The following is a 14,857-nucleotide window of genomic DNA, read 5'->3' as shown; positions in this document are numbered from 1 at the left end:
TGGATAGAGCACCAGCCCTAAAGTCAGGAGGATCTGAGTTCAAATCAGGTCTCAGACACTTCCTAGCTGTGTGACACTGGGCAAGTCACTTAACCCCAATTGCCTCAGGGAGAAAACATTCCTTTGATATTATTGAAAAGGAAATCCAACTTCCAGATGAACTTTGCTATTTTATTTCCTAGCTCAATAAAATACTTTTGTATTTTACTTTGTACTTTGGTACTTTTATTGGGATAGCATTAAATAAATAGGAATAGCTTAGGTAGTCTTATTTTTATTATATTGGCTCTCCTCATCCATGAACAATTGATATTTCTTAAATTATCTAAATCTGACTTTATTTGTATAAAAAGTGTTTTATAATTATATTCATATAGTTCCTGGGCTTGTCTTAGCAGGTATACTCCCAGATATTTTATGCAGTCTACAGTTATTTTAAATGGGTATCTCTTTCTTCTTCCTGCAGGATTTTGTTGGTGATATATAGAAATGCTGATGATTTATGTGAATTTATTCTATATCCTGCTAATTTGCTAAAATTAATTGTTTCTACTATCTTTTTGGTTGCATCTCTAGAATTTTCCAAGTATGTCATCACATTTTCTGCAAAGTGATAGTTTTATTACCTTATTACCCATTCTGATTCCTTCAATTTCTTTCTTTTCTCTGCTATTGCTAGGATTTCCAATGTAATACTGAATAAAATTGATGATAATGGGCCTCTTTGTTCCAGTCATTTCCTTCTCCAGATGAGGAAACCAAAGCAAGCAGGGTTAAGGGACCTGTCCAGTGTCATACAGCTAGTAACTATCTGAGACCAGATTTCATTTCAGGTCCTCCTGAATGCAAACCCAGTGGTAATATTCTCCTCAAAGCTTGATCAATCATTTCACTATTCCTTGTATTTTCCTCCCATACTACTGTTGCCTTAGTGCTGAAAATTTCCTTCTTCCTACTCTCTGAATCTTTCCAGACTAAACTCTAGTCTAACTTTCTCCATAGAGCCTTGGACTTCTCAGGCAAGACCATGTGGATGGGTTAGGGATCCATGGGTGGGTGAGGAATAATGATTATCAGATTAAGGGACTGAGACTTTCTCTTATGGGCAATAGTGAGCCACTGAAGACTTTAGAATGAGGGAGCATGAAGGTAAAAAGAATGCTTTAGGAAGTTTGCATGGTAGTTAAGTGCTAGACTTGGAAGTCAGAAAACCAGGCCTAATTCCAAAACTTCCTAACTATTTAACTTTGGGCAACTCATTTGATTTAGAAAGAGAGGAACTGGATTTGTTGGTCTGTTACTTCTTCCTTGGGCAAGTAATGTAATTTCTTTTACATTTCATTCATTCAAAAATACCAAAGAAATTTGATCTCCTACTATGTAAGAAGAAGAGTTGGCTTAGATTATTTTTAAGGTCTTTTTCAGCTGTAAATCCCACAAGCCGCTTTGATCCATAGTTTCCCCCTTTTTTTTTTTTTTTGGAAAATGCTGATAGTTATACCTGTACTACCTACCTCACAGGAAAAGTGTAAGAAAGGCTTACTGAAATGAAAGTAAAACCTAATAATGCTATTTCAGCATGAGCCATTACTGTCCTGAGGGTTTGTTCAGTTCAGTTGAATATTCTCCCTGGTTCTATTCTAAACGTGCTAATGTCTGGAGAGGAAGGGTGATGGAGTAGGAAGAATTTTGGCTTTGGATTTTGAGCTCTGGAGTCTGAATCAGCTGGCCCACAGTCACCAGTCTTGGTTCAAAATCAGCCTGTGACATTTACTACCTATGTGACCATGAGCAATAACAACCTCTCTGGGATTCATCTATAAAATGGGAGGACCCAGGGCAAGTCACTTATCTCCAATTGCCTCAGCAAAAAAAAAACAAAAAACAAAACAAAACAAAAAAACTAAAATAAAATAAAATAAAAAGGGAGGACCCAGATCAAGTCACTTAATTCCAATTTTCTCAGCAAAAATAAATAAATAAAATAAAATAAAATGGGAGGGTTAAAAACATGTTCTTTCTGGTCCTTCCTCTCTTTAAATCTAAGTAGTACAATGGTTAGAGCACTGGGCCTAGAGTTAGAAAGAGTTCAGATCATGGCAACTTGTTAGGTGTATGACTATGGGACAGTCACTTAAGTTTTGCCTGCCTCAGTTTCCTCAACTGTAAAATAGTACCTACCTTTAAGATCAAATGAGATAATATTTATAAAGTATTTAGCACAGTGCATGGCACATAGTAGGTACTTAATAAATGCTTCTTTCCTTCCTTCCTTCCGAAATCTCTAATCACAACCTATCTTCACAGGTAGAGGAAAGAAAGGACATCTCAAAGCTGAAAATGTCCCCTCTTCAGGGCATTCCAAGGCTAGAATCAATCCCTGGGATTAGCAATCATTGAGCTATTACAAAAAGAGTACCCATAAATTTGGCTTCCCAGGAAACTTGAGCCTAGTTGGATCTTGAGTTTTGTTTGATATTTACTGGAAAGTGTACTTTGAAATTCCTCCGTCTACAGTTCCGTAGAGCCCCTCGGAACCAACTCAACCACACTGCCTCAACCTTTCCTCCACCAAATGGGGAAGTCATCGATGCAGCGGTGGGGGGCAGGGAGCTTTCTCTGCTCCGGCTCAGCGCGAGCTGAGTAAAGGTTAAGTAGCCTTAATGATGTTGGCACTGGCCTGGCCTGTTCTCCAGGAGGCACAAATGGCTGATTAATGGGAACTGGTACACACAGAGATGGGAGCCCTCTGTCCAATTAAGAATAGCTCTTTGAGAGTTATATGAAACCTTTTATCTCCTTGTGTGCTAGTTCAAATATTAGCAAGGTTCAGGCCACAAATCAATAGATGTTTTAGCCTATGGGTAGATATATCTATCTTGAACTTGACTGCTTCATCAGCTCTGTAAATAATCTGAGTAATAACCATTAGTGATTCAGCAATGGAAAGCCCAGCCCAGTCTTCATTAATGAGGGGTGGGGAGGAGTGGGCAGGAAGAGAGACTAGATTGCTTGATGTAGTTAGTGGAAAAACTATGAACAGTTGTTTTCAAACTTTTTGGTCTCAGGACCCGTTTTATACTCTTAAAAATTAGTGAAGATTCTCCCCACCAAGAGCTTTTTGTTTATGTGAATTATGTTTATTAATATTTATCATATTAAAAACAAAGCTCATTTGGTAGAATAAAAGGTCAGGGATTTAAGAAACCAGGGAAAAAAGAAACAGATTCATCAGTAGCAGACCTTAAGACATAAAGTGAGAGCACTGAAGGAATGCAGAAAACTGGGAGGGGGGAGTCACAATCTCTCAGATAATGAATGTGATTGGATTAGAATATTGCTATGTTGTAGGAAATGATGAGTTGGCTGATTTAGAGAAAACATGAAAAGACTTGGACTTGTGAAGGAATATGCTAGACACCTTCAGAGAAATAAATGATAGGAGAAAATAAGCATAGTACAGTTTAACATAGCCATGCTTAATTGTAGCCTTTTTTAGACTGATAGGGGAAAGGAGGAGAAAAAATAAAGTAAAAAGTAATTAGCAGAGAACAAAAGAAAATGAACAAGGAAGCAAAGAGAAGCAGGGCAGCTTAGAAGACAATGTGGTAGAATTTATTTCTTGAAATGAAAATTTATTATTTTATGTTGAATCTTCTCTTAGGGTCTGCCATGTGCATCACAATTTATTCCTTTTTTCATTTTGTATTTGTTTAAATTAAATATAAAAATGTATTATATTAGAAATTAAAATATAATGGTATTACTATGAAAATTGTTTTGACTTCATGGACTCCCTGAAAAGGGGCCCCCACCCTTAACCGTTTCCCTAAGGGGGTCCCTGGACCACACTTTGACAATTACTAGACCACAGTATTTGGAGCCCTGAAATCACTATTTTAATCTCAGTGACCTTAACCAAATCATTTCCTTCCTCTCAGTCTTCTGTGAATTAGATAAGGGTCCTTTTACCTTAAAAAGCTTAGAATTTTATTTACTGAGTCAATGGGAGGACCAAATTTCTGAGCTTTCCTTTGTGATCCAAACTAAAATACCAACCATTCCTAGAAGTCAGCATTTGCTCCCCACTTATCTTCCCACCTACTCTTCACTAGTTTTTACCTTCTTTTAGCTCCTTAGCCTCCCTTCTTTGGAAGATTTCCTAGATTCTTCCAAATGTTAATGTTTACTCCAGCTTCAAATTACTTTACATTTATGGATATATTTATGTATATGCTGCATCCAGCCAGTAGAATGGAAGATCTGTGAGGGTCAGGACTATTTCCTTTTTTGGCTTTTGTATCCAACTGGCATAGTTCCTCACATTCAATATGTGATTAATAAACATTTGTCAAATTGAACTGAATTTGTTCCTCCTCCTAGTTACTTGATTTCATTCCTCCTCTGAAAAAATATGTTCATTTGACTTCTGAGACAGAATTGACTCGTTGTGAATCTGAAACACCTTCAGAAAAGATACCAGTTTCTAGTCCGGGCTTTGCCTAAGACTCCAGCCATACTGTCCGTGCTCCTCAGCAATACCTCTAGCAGCCCAGTTTCAAGGACTGGAGGACAACAGCACACAGAATGGGTGGGTGGGTGGGGGGGTGTTCTTTAGGAGGAGGGGAAGGCGGAGAGGGGTTACAGAGCCCTTCAGGCTGGGATGCTTCCAGCTGGTGTTGGGCTGCACCGATGAAAAGCCTTCCAACCATTCACACAACCCTTCCCTGTCCCAGTCCTGTTACATATTCAGATAGAAAGCAGTTACAATCCGAGCCCAAGAATCTACTCCCTCATGCCTCCAGGCGGGCAGAATCAGCCGCCCGGACGAAACCTGCAGGCCCCTGCTCGGAGCCCCCAAAGGAAGGGGGTGGGGGGAGGCAGGGAAAGCATCCAAGAGCCCAACCCACATGCCATAGAGGGGTATCTGGCAGTCAGACCGGCGCGGTTCTGCTCCTGCGGCTACGTGCACAATCCTAGCGTTCACGGGCCGGTGGGGTCAGCCAGCCCGGGGATGTCCGGCTGCTTATCTCTGCAGATCTCACTCCCGGGACCCAGAGCCGCAGGTTCTTTACGTTCAGCCGGGCAGAACTGCGCTGAACCTGAAAGGTGAGATGGCGAGGTGGGAGAACTATTCTGCCGACGTGAGATCAGGGTAGCGGAGGGGTGTCCACCAGCGATTCGCCTGAAGCAATAGATAAGAGAACGGCGCAGCGTCAGAGGAATGATTTGGCAGTCTGTCCAGCCGGGGCCCTGTCCTGTCGAAACAATTACACTAAGTTAGCATCCTTCCACACCACATCTGCGGCGGGGAAAGGCCGCTGCTAGGCCCGAAGAAGAGATAGAGCTTTAGTTGCGCCCAGAAGCTGAGGCATCCTGGCAAAACTCCTACCGACTTCCAGGATCATTCGAGACCACACTAGAAGACCCTTCACAAGAAGTCCCGATTGATCCCCAAAAGTCCTTCCAGAACTGGGGGAAGGGAGGTGCAGAGGCTGCCGGGGCCATTCCCACCCATCAGCCCGGAAGGTCCAAGGGCACCGAGCGGAGGGGCCGGGGCGCCTCGTTATTGATTTTGGCTTCCCGAGCTCTTATCGACAAGCACTTATTAAACGCTGAATGCGCCGAGGGCGCCCCGAGCTGGTGCGCCTTTTTATTTTCAGCCGCGGCTTCACTTTCTCTCCTATTGTCCGGTCTCCTCCTCCCGCTCCCCCGCGTGCCCACCTCCCACTTCTCTCCTCTCTCCCTCCCCAGCCCGACTGCCTTTCTCTTCCCTGAGCTTAGGGGGAGGAGGCGGGCTCAATCGCCTCCTCCAAGCAATCACTCAAATCCAACCAACCTATTCCTCGCCTGGGCCCTCCCCCTCCGTTTGCATCTCACCAATCCCCGGCAGCGCTTCTCCTTCGCTCCCTCCCTCCCCGACCGGGCCAATCGCGGGGCTTATATTCGGACCTCCTCCCCGCCCTCTCCTCCCTTCTCACTTTCCTCGGGCTACGCGGGCGGCGGCGGGGCCGGCTTGCTGCTGGGGGAGCCGTCCGCCTCTTCGCCTCTCCCGCGGGTGCCGGCGCTGCGTAGGGAGCGGAGCGGCTGCGCGGGGCTCGGCTGCGCGGGGGCTCGGCTGCGGCGCGGGGGCGCTGCTGCGCGGCGCTCGGTGGCCGGGCTAGCGCCGAGAGTTGCTCGGGAGCGAGCCCGCAGCTCGCCCCGGCCGAGGCCCCGGGGGCACGAGGGGCTGTAGCGTGCGGGGAAGCCCTTGAGCTCCTCCGTGTCGCTCGGGCGCCGAGTGGTCCGGGGTCTGAGAAGGGGGCTGCGCCGAGGCTGGACCCAGCCGTGCGAGGAGACGAAGCCCCCGCCCCCAGGAGGCGGATCGGAACCTCGGTGCCCGTCTCTCCCAGCCCACCCCCCTGCGGTCGGGGCTCGCTCCGCGGGCGGTTTTGAAATCCCAGGAGGAAGAGCGAGCGCCGAAGGTGCCGTCGCCGCGCGCCGCAGCGAGCCGGGCCTCGCTGCCTCCATCCTAACAGGTTTGGGGGAGGAGGGCTCCCAGCGGGCCGGACCCAGAGTCTCCCGATTTCTGCAAAAGCCCTCCCGGAGCCTCTTCTGGCAGATGAGCTGAGCCCGGGGGACGAGCCTCGGGGGAATCGGCGGGGCATGGACCGGGGGGCGCTTGGTTAGAGTCGATGCGGCGAAGCGCGCCCCTCGGGGGACCCCCGCGAAGTCTCTGACCTGGGGAGCCTTCTGGAGTTTTGTTTCTTTCTTCTCCCCTTGGAGATGCACGGATTGTTCCCTCTCTGCCGCCGCCGCTGCTGCTGCTCCTCCTGCGAAGCCCTTGGAGGCGGCGAGCTTCCATCCTGGGCCAGCTTCCCCAGAGCGACAAGAGCCGGGCGTTTGAACTTGAGACTTTGCGCTTGTTCACACTGAGACTTCCCTCCCCCCACTCCGCCCGGCACCCGTTTCTCCGACCGTGTTCCGAGTTCGACTGACGACTTTGGGGCCTGTTGGTTCGCCTCTCTCCTTTTTGAGAAGAGGGCGGGGAAGGAGACTGTCGGGTAGTTGCTGTGTTTTGTTTTAGATCCGCGCCACGGGGCTTCAGTCTCGGGGAATTTGCCCATGGCTTTCTTGATGAAGAAGAAGAAATTTAAATTTCAAACCACTTTTACTCTGGAGGAGCTGACGGCGGTCCCGTTCGTGAATGGCGTGCTGTTCTGCAAAATCCGGCTGTTGGATGGCGGGGATTTCGCCAGCTTGTCCTCCAGGTAGGAGCTGTGTGCCTGCTCTTTGACCCGGCCCCGGCTGTCCCGGCCCACAGCTTCAGCCTGGCTGCCTGCTCCAGGCTCGCGGAGGGCCCGACGGGTTCTGTCCTCCAGGCAGATGGAGAGGGCACAGCTGGAAAGCCCCAACGCAGGGCTGTGTGAGCTTCGCAGAAGTGGGTCAGGGACCAAACAGAATTATTTTGTGTTACTCCCAATTGCAGCCAGGGGCAGATTTTTAAATGCCTCGATGTGCTTAATGGGAAAGTTGGGAGCATCGGGGGCCGCATTTCCTCAGTGTTTTAAGGGTCTTTGCCCACAGCAACCCTCTGAAGATAGGGGGTTGGTTGCAAGTATTCTAGCTCGTTGCAGATGAGGAAACTTGAGGCTCTCACTCAGGGGTAAATGTCAGAACCCAGTCTCGAACTCGGAGGTCACTCCACCGCTTCTTGATTTCTGTCAATGCCAGGGCCTTTGAAGCAGCCTCTAACAGGAGCAAAGTGTTTAGCATTCATCGATTGGCAGTAGTGGTGCCAGTTATATGGGGTGTGTGCAATATTTATTTCTACTTTTTTTCTTCCCTTGAGACATCTAAAAGCACTTTTCTGGTAGACACTGAATACATATTGAGTAGACATAAATGGATCAGCTGGTTTGGAAGGGGATGGAAGGCCCCAGCTCCTCCATCTTGCCCTCATTCATTTCATCTTCCCCCTTCTGAATTTCCAGACTGGACTGCTTTTTTCAGAAACAGGTACAAGTTGCCTGAAGCTGATTTGAATTTAGAACATAGTAGGGGCTTACTAAATGTTGATTTGTTGACTGGAATAGTTTTACTCGTTGCTTCCCTGCCCCAGAGAGTGTAAGGTGCCCAGATTGCTTCTGTGCCCCTCCCCGCTGGCATTACTGTGCTCTTAGGGCTGCAAAGGAGTTACTTTGCATTGCAAATGGCCTTGTAAAAAAGGACTGCTTGTTGCCAGGATTCTAGGAGTCAGGGATTAGCTTGGTGAATTATGCTCCCCACCTGTACTGATCCAGCTGACTAACCACCAGCTGGGAACACCGTGTAAATGGTGGTGAGGCCTTTTGAAAATATATGGGCAGTCTCAATGCTACACCTTGCTGTGCGTTGCTAATTGGTGCTGGGCCCCAACAGGATGGCCCTGCCCCCCAAGTGTTTTTGACACCTTCTTCCTGCTGTTCTCTATAACTGTGTGGAACCTGCCCCAGATAATCCCCTGAATTCCTGATCTTTGCTTGCCTACTTAAAGCATTGTGGGAAGAACTGGACGGACAGGGTCGCCTTGAAACCTGTTGCTCAGTTTTCCCAGAGGACAATTTATCCCCCTTAGAGCCCTGGGGGCCCCTCTGCTTTCTGGCAAATCTTGGAGCAGCCCTTTACTGTTAGAGGAGAGTGTTAAGGGGCCTTGTTTCTAAGTGTCCAGATTTACTAGGTGGAGTAGATTTGCAAATCCAGAGAGGAATGTATGAGTCTGTTTTTCTTCTCTTTTCTCTCTCTCTCTCTCTCTCTCTCTCTCTCTCTCTCTCTCTCTCTTTCCCTCTTTCCTCTTTCTTCTCTCTTTGTGTTTGTTTGTTTCTTTTCTCTGTCTCTTTCTTTCTGTCTCTGTGTATCTGTCTCTCTCTTTCTCTCTCCCTCCCTCCCTCCCCCTTCTCCTTTCCCCCCATCCTTCTAACAGAGCTGTTGCTGAAACAGAAATTGCTCTGGGAAGAGTCACATCATAACAACTTTTCCTTTCACTCTCCTTCCCTGAAGATTTGATCTCTTCAGAGTAGTAGAAGCAGCTTATCTGAGGAATAATTGCTATTTGCCTGTGCTGCCAGGGTGGGGACGGTAGAAGAGGAGTTTAGGGTCTTGGAAGCCATGTGAGGACCACCCAGGCCTGGCTAGCTAAGTTGTGTCTTCCCATCCCCTCTCCTCCCCTTTCCAGGCAGGTTGCAAAGCAGACAGCAATCACTTGCTTTGCTTGCCAGTCCTCCGGTCTGTCTGGCCCAGCTTCAGGCAGTGGCTCCGGAGGCTATGGGGTGCTGATGGCAGCTGGGCCCTAGAAGATTTGCTGTAATTTAAACCAGGCCCAGGGCAGTCATAAAGCAGCCTCTGGAGCAGGGGGTAGCTGACTGGCTGCTAAAGATTGCTTCAGCCCTCTTACCTGTCTGGCTTTTCTAGACGGGTGTAAACTTCCAATCTGCATCTGGAAAGTTACTGGTCTTGGCTAGAATTACCTGGATTTCACCTTTTCCTAACCTTTCTTCTCCTGGCAAGGCTCTAGGCCTTCCCAGAAATGGGCCAAATTTTAACAGTTCTGTATCAGAATCTTTTGTCTGATCTCTGATGCATCTTTTCTTTTCTTTTTTTTTTTTTTTTTTGGTCACCTTGAGGGGAACAGAAGGTTGAAGAAAGCCTGGGGAGCTGCTTCAGAGTTTCCTTGCTTGGCTGAAGCAGGCTTGCCTGGGCCCAGAGCAGTCTAGGGCCCTTGCTAGTGCCAAAGTCCTGGGCCTTATCCATGGGAGAGCAGGATTGTGGTTGGCCCCTCCTCTCGATTGTTCTGTGAGGGATAATCTGAAAAGAATTCTCTGGGACCAGTTGGGAGTGAGGGGCAGCAAGTGATAAGTGAGTTATTTAAAAAGGGAATGATTATGCCATTTCTCCTCCTTAGGCAGCTACTAATACTCCTGAACACTCCATGTCACTCAGTGTGATAGGTGATGTTGTAACCGGCCCCATTTGTTCTTAGGAGGCAGATTCAGAGCCACACCTCTGCAAGGCCTGGCTCTTTGACTCGCTTTTAGTCCGCTCAGCCCCACAGCAAGTCCCTGGCTATACAGCTTTCTTGCCTGATCCAATTTGAGCAGGTAGAACAGGTGGTGGTGTTCTCATGGGATGGAGGCTGACTTGTTTGTTATAATCCTGTTGGCTTGGGAGGAGAGGTCGAGATGTCAGGGGGACATGAAAACAAGACTGCCTTCCTCCTACACTGCAGGGGCTTTGAGGTGTGCATGGAATCCCATGTTTGGGTTTGGTCAGAACTGGTCCAGAGTTTAGAATAAATAACCATGACTAGGAGAGGAAGGGAGTTTGGAAGGTTATAAGAGACCTTCCCTTAGGATGAGAGGCAGCTGTGGGACCAAATAGAACTCTAGAGTTGGACTCACTTTGAATCCTGACTTTGTCACTTGTGTGACCTGGTCTCCACTTCCTCATCTGTGAAGCCAGGAGGTAGATTAGACAGCCTCTAAGACCCCTCCCAGCTCCAAATCGCTGAACCTATGATGTTGTCTTCCCCTGCCCCTCCTAAGGGTCTGGGGCTCTAAATTAAGTTGGGAAGGTAACCCTCAGCCAGCAGCCATTCATTTAGCTAAGGCATTGGGCTAAATTCTAGACGGAGCAAGGCAAACACCAAAGAGTGTCCCTGTCCTCAAGGAGCTGGAGGGCTTTGAAGAAATGATTGGCTACTGGCCGCCTAACCATCAAGTTTCTAGGGCTTTGGAGCACTTTGAAAAGAGTGGGTCAGTCAGCAGCTTCCCCAGCTGACTTAGCAAAAGCCAAGTTCCTGGGCCTCAGAGGAAAGCCATCCAAGCCTTTGAAAGCTCTTTAATGCATAGACCATCTATCCCACATGTCCTGGACTGGGTTCTTGCTCTCTCAGCCAGGCTGGAAAGCAGGCCCTGTTGGCTCGCAGCATTTCGTGTAGCTGAGGTGTCTCGCCCAGGTGAGAGACAAACCCTGGATGCCAGGTGAGTGGTAAGGTGTGGAGAGCTGGTTCTGAAATATGCTGCTAGTTTAGAGGGACAGGCCATTCTTGATTTTTTTTTTTTTCCTCCAGCTTTGACTCCTGAGCAGGTTTCTAATGATCATTTTCTGTATCTCTGAGAACAGGTAGCCTGGTTTCTTTCTGGTTCATTTCCGGAACCTGATGATAATTTTTTGTATTGTTGTCTTCAGTCTTGTCTGACTTCATGACCCTTTTTGGAGTTTTCTTGGCAGTGATACTGGAGTGGTTTGCCATTTTCTTCTCGATTCCTTTTACAAATGAGGAAACTGAGGGAATAGGGTTCGGTTACAACTAGTAAGTATGAGTCTGGATTTGAAAACTCTGGTCTTCCTGACTCCAGGCCCAGTTCACCGTACTCCCTGGCCTTCCCAGTTCCACAATAGTGAATGTCCATCATTTTGATCTGGTTCAGTGTCTGCTCAGGTCACTGAGTTTGATGTTTGCCTGACATGCACACCCCACCCTACCCGGAGCCAGCAGCATCCCTGACTCCCCTCACAGCTCGGACCACTGACCTGGCCCAAAATAACCCAACCTAGAGGCACCAAATGCCTCTCACCCCACAGCACTCTGGAAAACAGGACTGACTCCTTTTTGTAGTGATTAGGATATTTCATCTCGCCAGGGACTGGACAACGTGAGCAGATAATATGTGACAGTATAGTGTAGTAGAGAGTTGACCTCAGAGCCGGTGGGGTTTTGTGAGACCTACTCATGACATTTACTGGGTGGGTGCCTCTCTGCAAGTCATTTTAACTTTTCAAGGTTGTAGGCAGCTCTTCTAAGATTAAAAGTAGAGAAGGTGCTAAGCTGCATTGGCAGGGGAGTCTCCTTATAATAAGAGCTTCCCAAGTCGGTGAAATCACAGGCCCAGTCCCTATCCTTTTCCCTACCTAATGATTTAGGTTGGCAAAGCATTTCATGTAGGTTTTCTTAGTATAATTCCTAATTGAAGTGTAGTAGCTTCAGGCAAGTCCTCATCCCTTTGGGTTATTCCTCTCTGGTTTTCTGGGAGGGATTGCCGTTTGGTTTTAGGTTCTTGAGCTCTGGACCTTTAGGTCATCTTCACCTCCCGCCAGTGGAATCATAGGGAGAAGGAATTGTGTGTGTTCTCTAGCTGGTCTCTTGTGCTAAAGGCTGGTCTCTTGTGCTAAAGGCAATGGCCCTCTATCAGTCAACTAAATTTTGTCAAGTTTTACCTACTAAATAAATACATAGTTCTAAAAACTGGTATGATCTGGAAAGATCTGAGTAGAAGAAGGACACAGGCTTTTTGCTTTGAAGAAAGCTAAGAATTCAGCAAAAGGGAATAGAGTACATTCCAGACAACGGAGACTTTGGACCCCTCACACAAAGGTATGAAAGTGAGAGGTGGGATGTCATGGATAGGAAACAGCTGGTCAGCTAGATTAGAATAGAGAGTGTATGAAGGAGAGTGATTGAGGCAGGTAGATGGCAGCCAGATTGTGGAAGGTTTTAAATGCCAGGGAAGGATTTTTTTTTATCCTAGAAGCAATAGGGGAGCCATTGAAGATTTTTGAGCAGAAGTGACATTGTCAGGGCTTTGTATTGATCATTTATATAGCTCTGTGGGGGATGGATTAGAGACAGGAGAGCATGGAATTTGAGATCAATAGGAGTCTCTCATTTGATCTTCATGACACCCCTGTGAGTTAGGTGCTGTTATCCCTATTTTACAGTTGAGGAAACTGAGATTAGAGGTGAATTGACTTGCCTAAGGTCACCCAGCTAGGTCCTGAGGCTAGATTTACACTCGGCTCTTCCTGACTCCAAACCCAGTCTTTTAGATGGGTTTGACAAGGCTTGGTAACTGGTTAGATAATGAATTTTAGAGAGAAGAAAGTCTAGAGGATAATTCCACTATGATCCATCCTTGTGAACTCTAGGAGACAAAGAATTTAAATTTGTTCTCCTTAAGGGAAACAATACCAGAGTTAAACAGACACTTCATGTGAGGCTTTCTTCCTTCTGGCCATAACTAGGACTGGTTTGACAGCTTTTCATGGTACGTCCAGCTCAAACCTTTGCTAACAAATCCCTGTGACTATATAGTGAGTAGACAAATGGATGAAGGACATTGGGGTCTGTGTGCAGCAGATCTTTTAAGGGGCTAATTTTGCCTCCCTACCTCCTTCTCTGAGCTTCTTTCTTAATGGAGAATGGCAGCAAAACTTTGTGTCCTGAATCTAATTTAGATCTTCCCCAGATGCCTGATCATTGACATGAAGATAGAATAATGTCCCCAAAAAGGGGGGGAACCACAGGACAGTCAGACTACATTGTCTGGGGGCTCAGTGTGAAGGGATGGATGCCCTTTATAGAGAGAAGGGTTTGTCCTGGTTTGTGCCTGCTGCTACCTTCTGAATGTGGCCTATGCACTGAGTTATCCATCATCTCCCCCAGTAGAATAGAAGCTCTCTAAGGACAAGGACTGATTTTTTCCCTTTTTATCCCCAAGTACTAAGCACAGTCCTTGGCACATTGTTTAGTAAATGACTGAAGGCAAAGGGGGAGGCAACAAAGGAGTTGCTGCACAATGCAATACAATAGAAGGCAGCCCTAGGTGGGTTTGGAGTGTTGCCGTGGGTCTGAGTCACTGACTGTGGGCAAAAGTTGGTCACGGCTGGCAGCAGTTAAGACCCTCTGAGACAGTCTGACTCTCCTGTTGGCTTCGTCTAGCTCTTTCAGGCTGGAACTGACTAAGTTGCTGACTCTCTGTCTTGTGATTTAAAAAAAAAAAAAAAAAAAGAGTTCTGGGAGAAGGAAAGGGCATTTTCTCCCCTGGACAGTCTGAGTACTGGAGCAAAGAGGAGAAAGGATCACTTGCTGGGGACAGGTTTAATTTCTGGGGCCTGAGCCCCATCTGGGTCAGAGTAAGCGGGACCCATCCACCCCTCAGCCTGGGACCTCCGGGGAGCGGGTAGCACAGAGAACTCTTACACTCTAGCCTGTGAAAGGCTAGGAAAAAAAGCCTGCCCCATGTTGAGTGAGCCAGACAGAGGGTCCTTTGTGTTGTGATCGTGGTGCTCAGCTCCAAGAGGGTGAGAACTGGAGTTCTCCACTATAGACTAGGGGGTGCCAGGGCGGGGGACGGGGCAGAGAGAAGAGGCATTTTCATGCTGTCTGTTGGAATGTGCTTTATACTTTTGCTTCCTTTGGTGGTTACCTCAGCAAATGGGTTTCCCCAACCCCCCTAGAGAGGTAAAATAATGAGATGGAGACAGAAAGGAGAGAAAAAAGGAGATTCTTAGCTGAGATTCCAAAGGGCGGTGGAAAGAGGGTTAGGGCTCTAGTTGGCCAATGTGGAAAGATTTTTTTTTTTTAACTGCTATAGAAAGATTGAATCACTCCAAATGTGAGAACTGGATTAGAGGGGCCCACCCTGATATTTCAGGCTTGCCTGATGTCTCCCAGTCCACCACCATTGTCCCGCATTTGCAGTTCTGGGTTGGGTTTCTGCACCTATGTTTTTGTTTTATATATGGTATCTTGTAAAAACCAGCTCAGTGGCTCATTGAAATTTGTTTTAAATACTCCCTCCTTTGTGTCTTGCTGGGCATAAGATACCCAGTTCTCCTCAGCCTTAAAAAAGCAAAAACCAAAAATTTTCCTCCTTGACCATATCATCACTTTAAGCTCCTGTTCTCTTCTGTCTTTTCATTTCATAGCCAATCCTCTAGAAAAAACTGTGTCTCCTTATCTTTATTTCTTTTCACATTTCTCAAAATGGCGGAGTGGGTAAAGTGCTGGATTTGGGGTCAGGAATAGCTGCTGCTCAGGCTTAGATCCCATTTCTGCCAC

General features: G+C 47.1%; 2 protein-coding genes across 2 annotated transcripts in view; one reads left to right on the top strand and one right to left on the bottom strand.

Moving 5' to 3' along the window:
* Positions 1-2,262: 2,262 nt before the first annotated feature.
* On the bottom strand, positions 2,263-6,904 carry LOC116421779 (mucin-1-like). Its single transcript, XM_031954706.1, has 2 exons — positions 5,982-6,904; positions 2,263-5,185 (listed from the first exon to the last, which is right to left on the bottom strand). The coding sequence occupies exon 1, from the start codon at positions 6,508-6,510 to the stop codon at positions 5,992-5,994; it is 519 nt and encodes a 172-aa protein (XP_031810566.1). The 5' UTR covers positions 6,511-6,904; the 3' UTR covers positions 2,263-5,185; positions 5,982-5,991.
* FAM102A (family with sequence similarity 102 member A) overlaps positions 6,904-14,857 on the top strand; it is a 40,981-nt gene continuing 33,027 nt past the window's right edge. The window contains exon 1 of the mRNA XM_003757315.4: positions 6,904-7,250. Within this exon, the coding sequence (XP_003757363.1) occupies positions 7,105-7,250 (146 nt within the window). The 5' untranslated portion in view covers positions 6,904-7,104. The remainder of the gene's footprint in view (positions 7,251-14,857) is intronic.

Source organism: Sarcophilus harrisii, chromosome 2 (assembly GCF_902635505.1).
Source record: "Sarcophilus harrisii chromosome 2, mSarHar1.11, whole genome shotgun sequence".
Lineage (NCBI taxonomy): Eukaryota > Metazoa > Chordata > Mammalia > Dasyuromorphia > Dasyuridae > Sarcophilus > Sarcophilus harrisii.
Note: the sequence above shows the minus strand (reverse complement) of the source record. Positions and strands in the feature narration are given on the sequence as shown.

Coding starts and splice junctions, on each gene's coding strand:
- LOC116421779 (XM_031954706.1), bottom strand. CDS start 6,510: ATGGAGGCAGCGAGGCCCGGCTCGCTGCGGCGCGCGGCGACGGCACCT.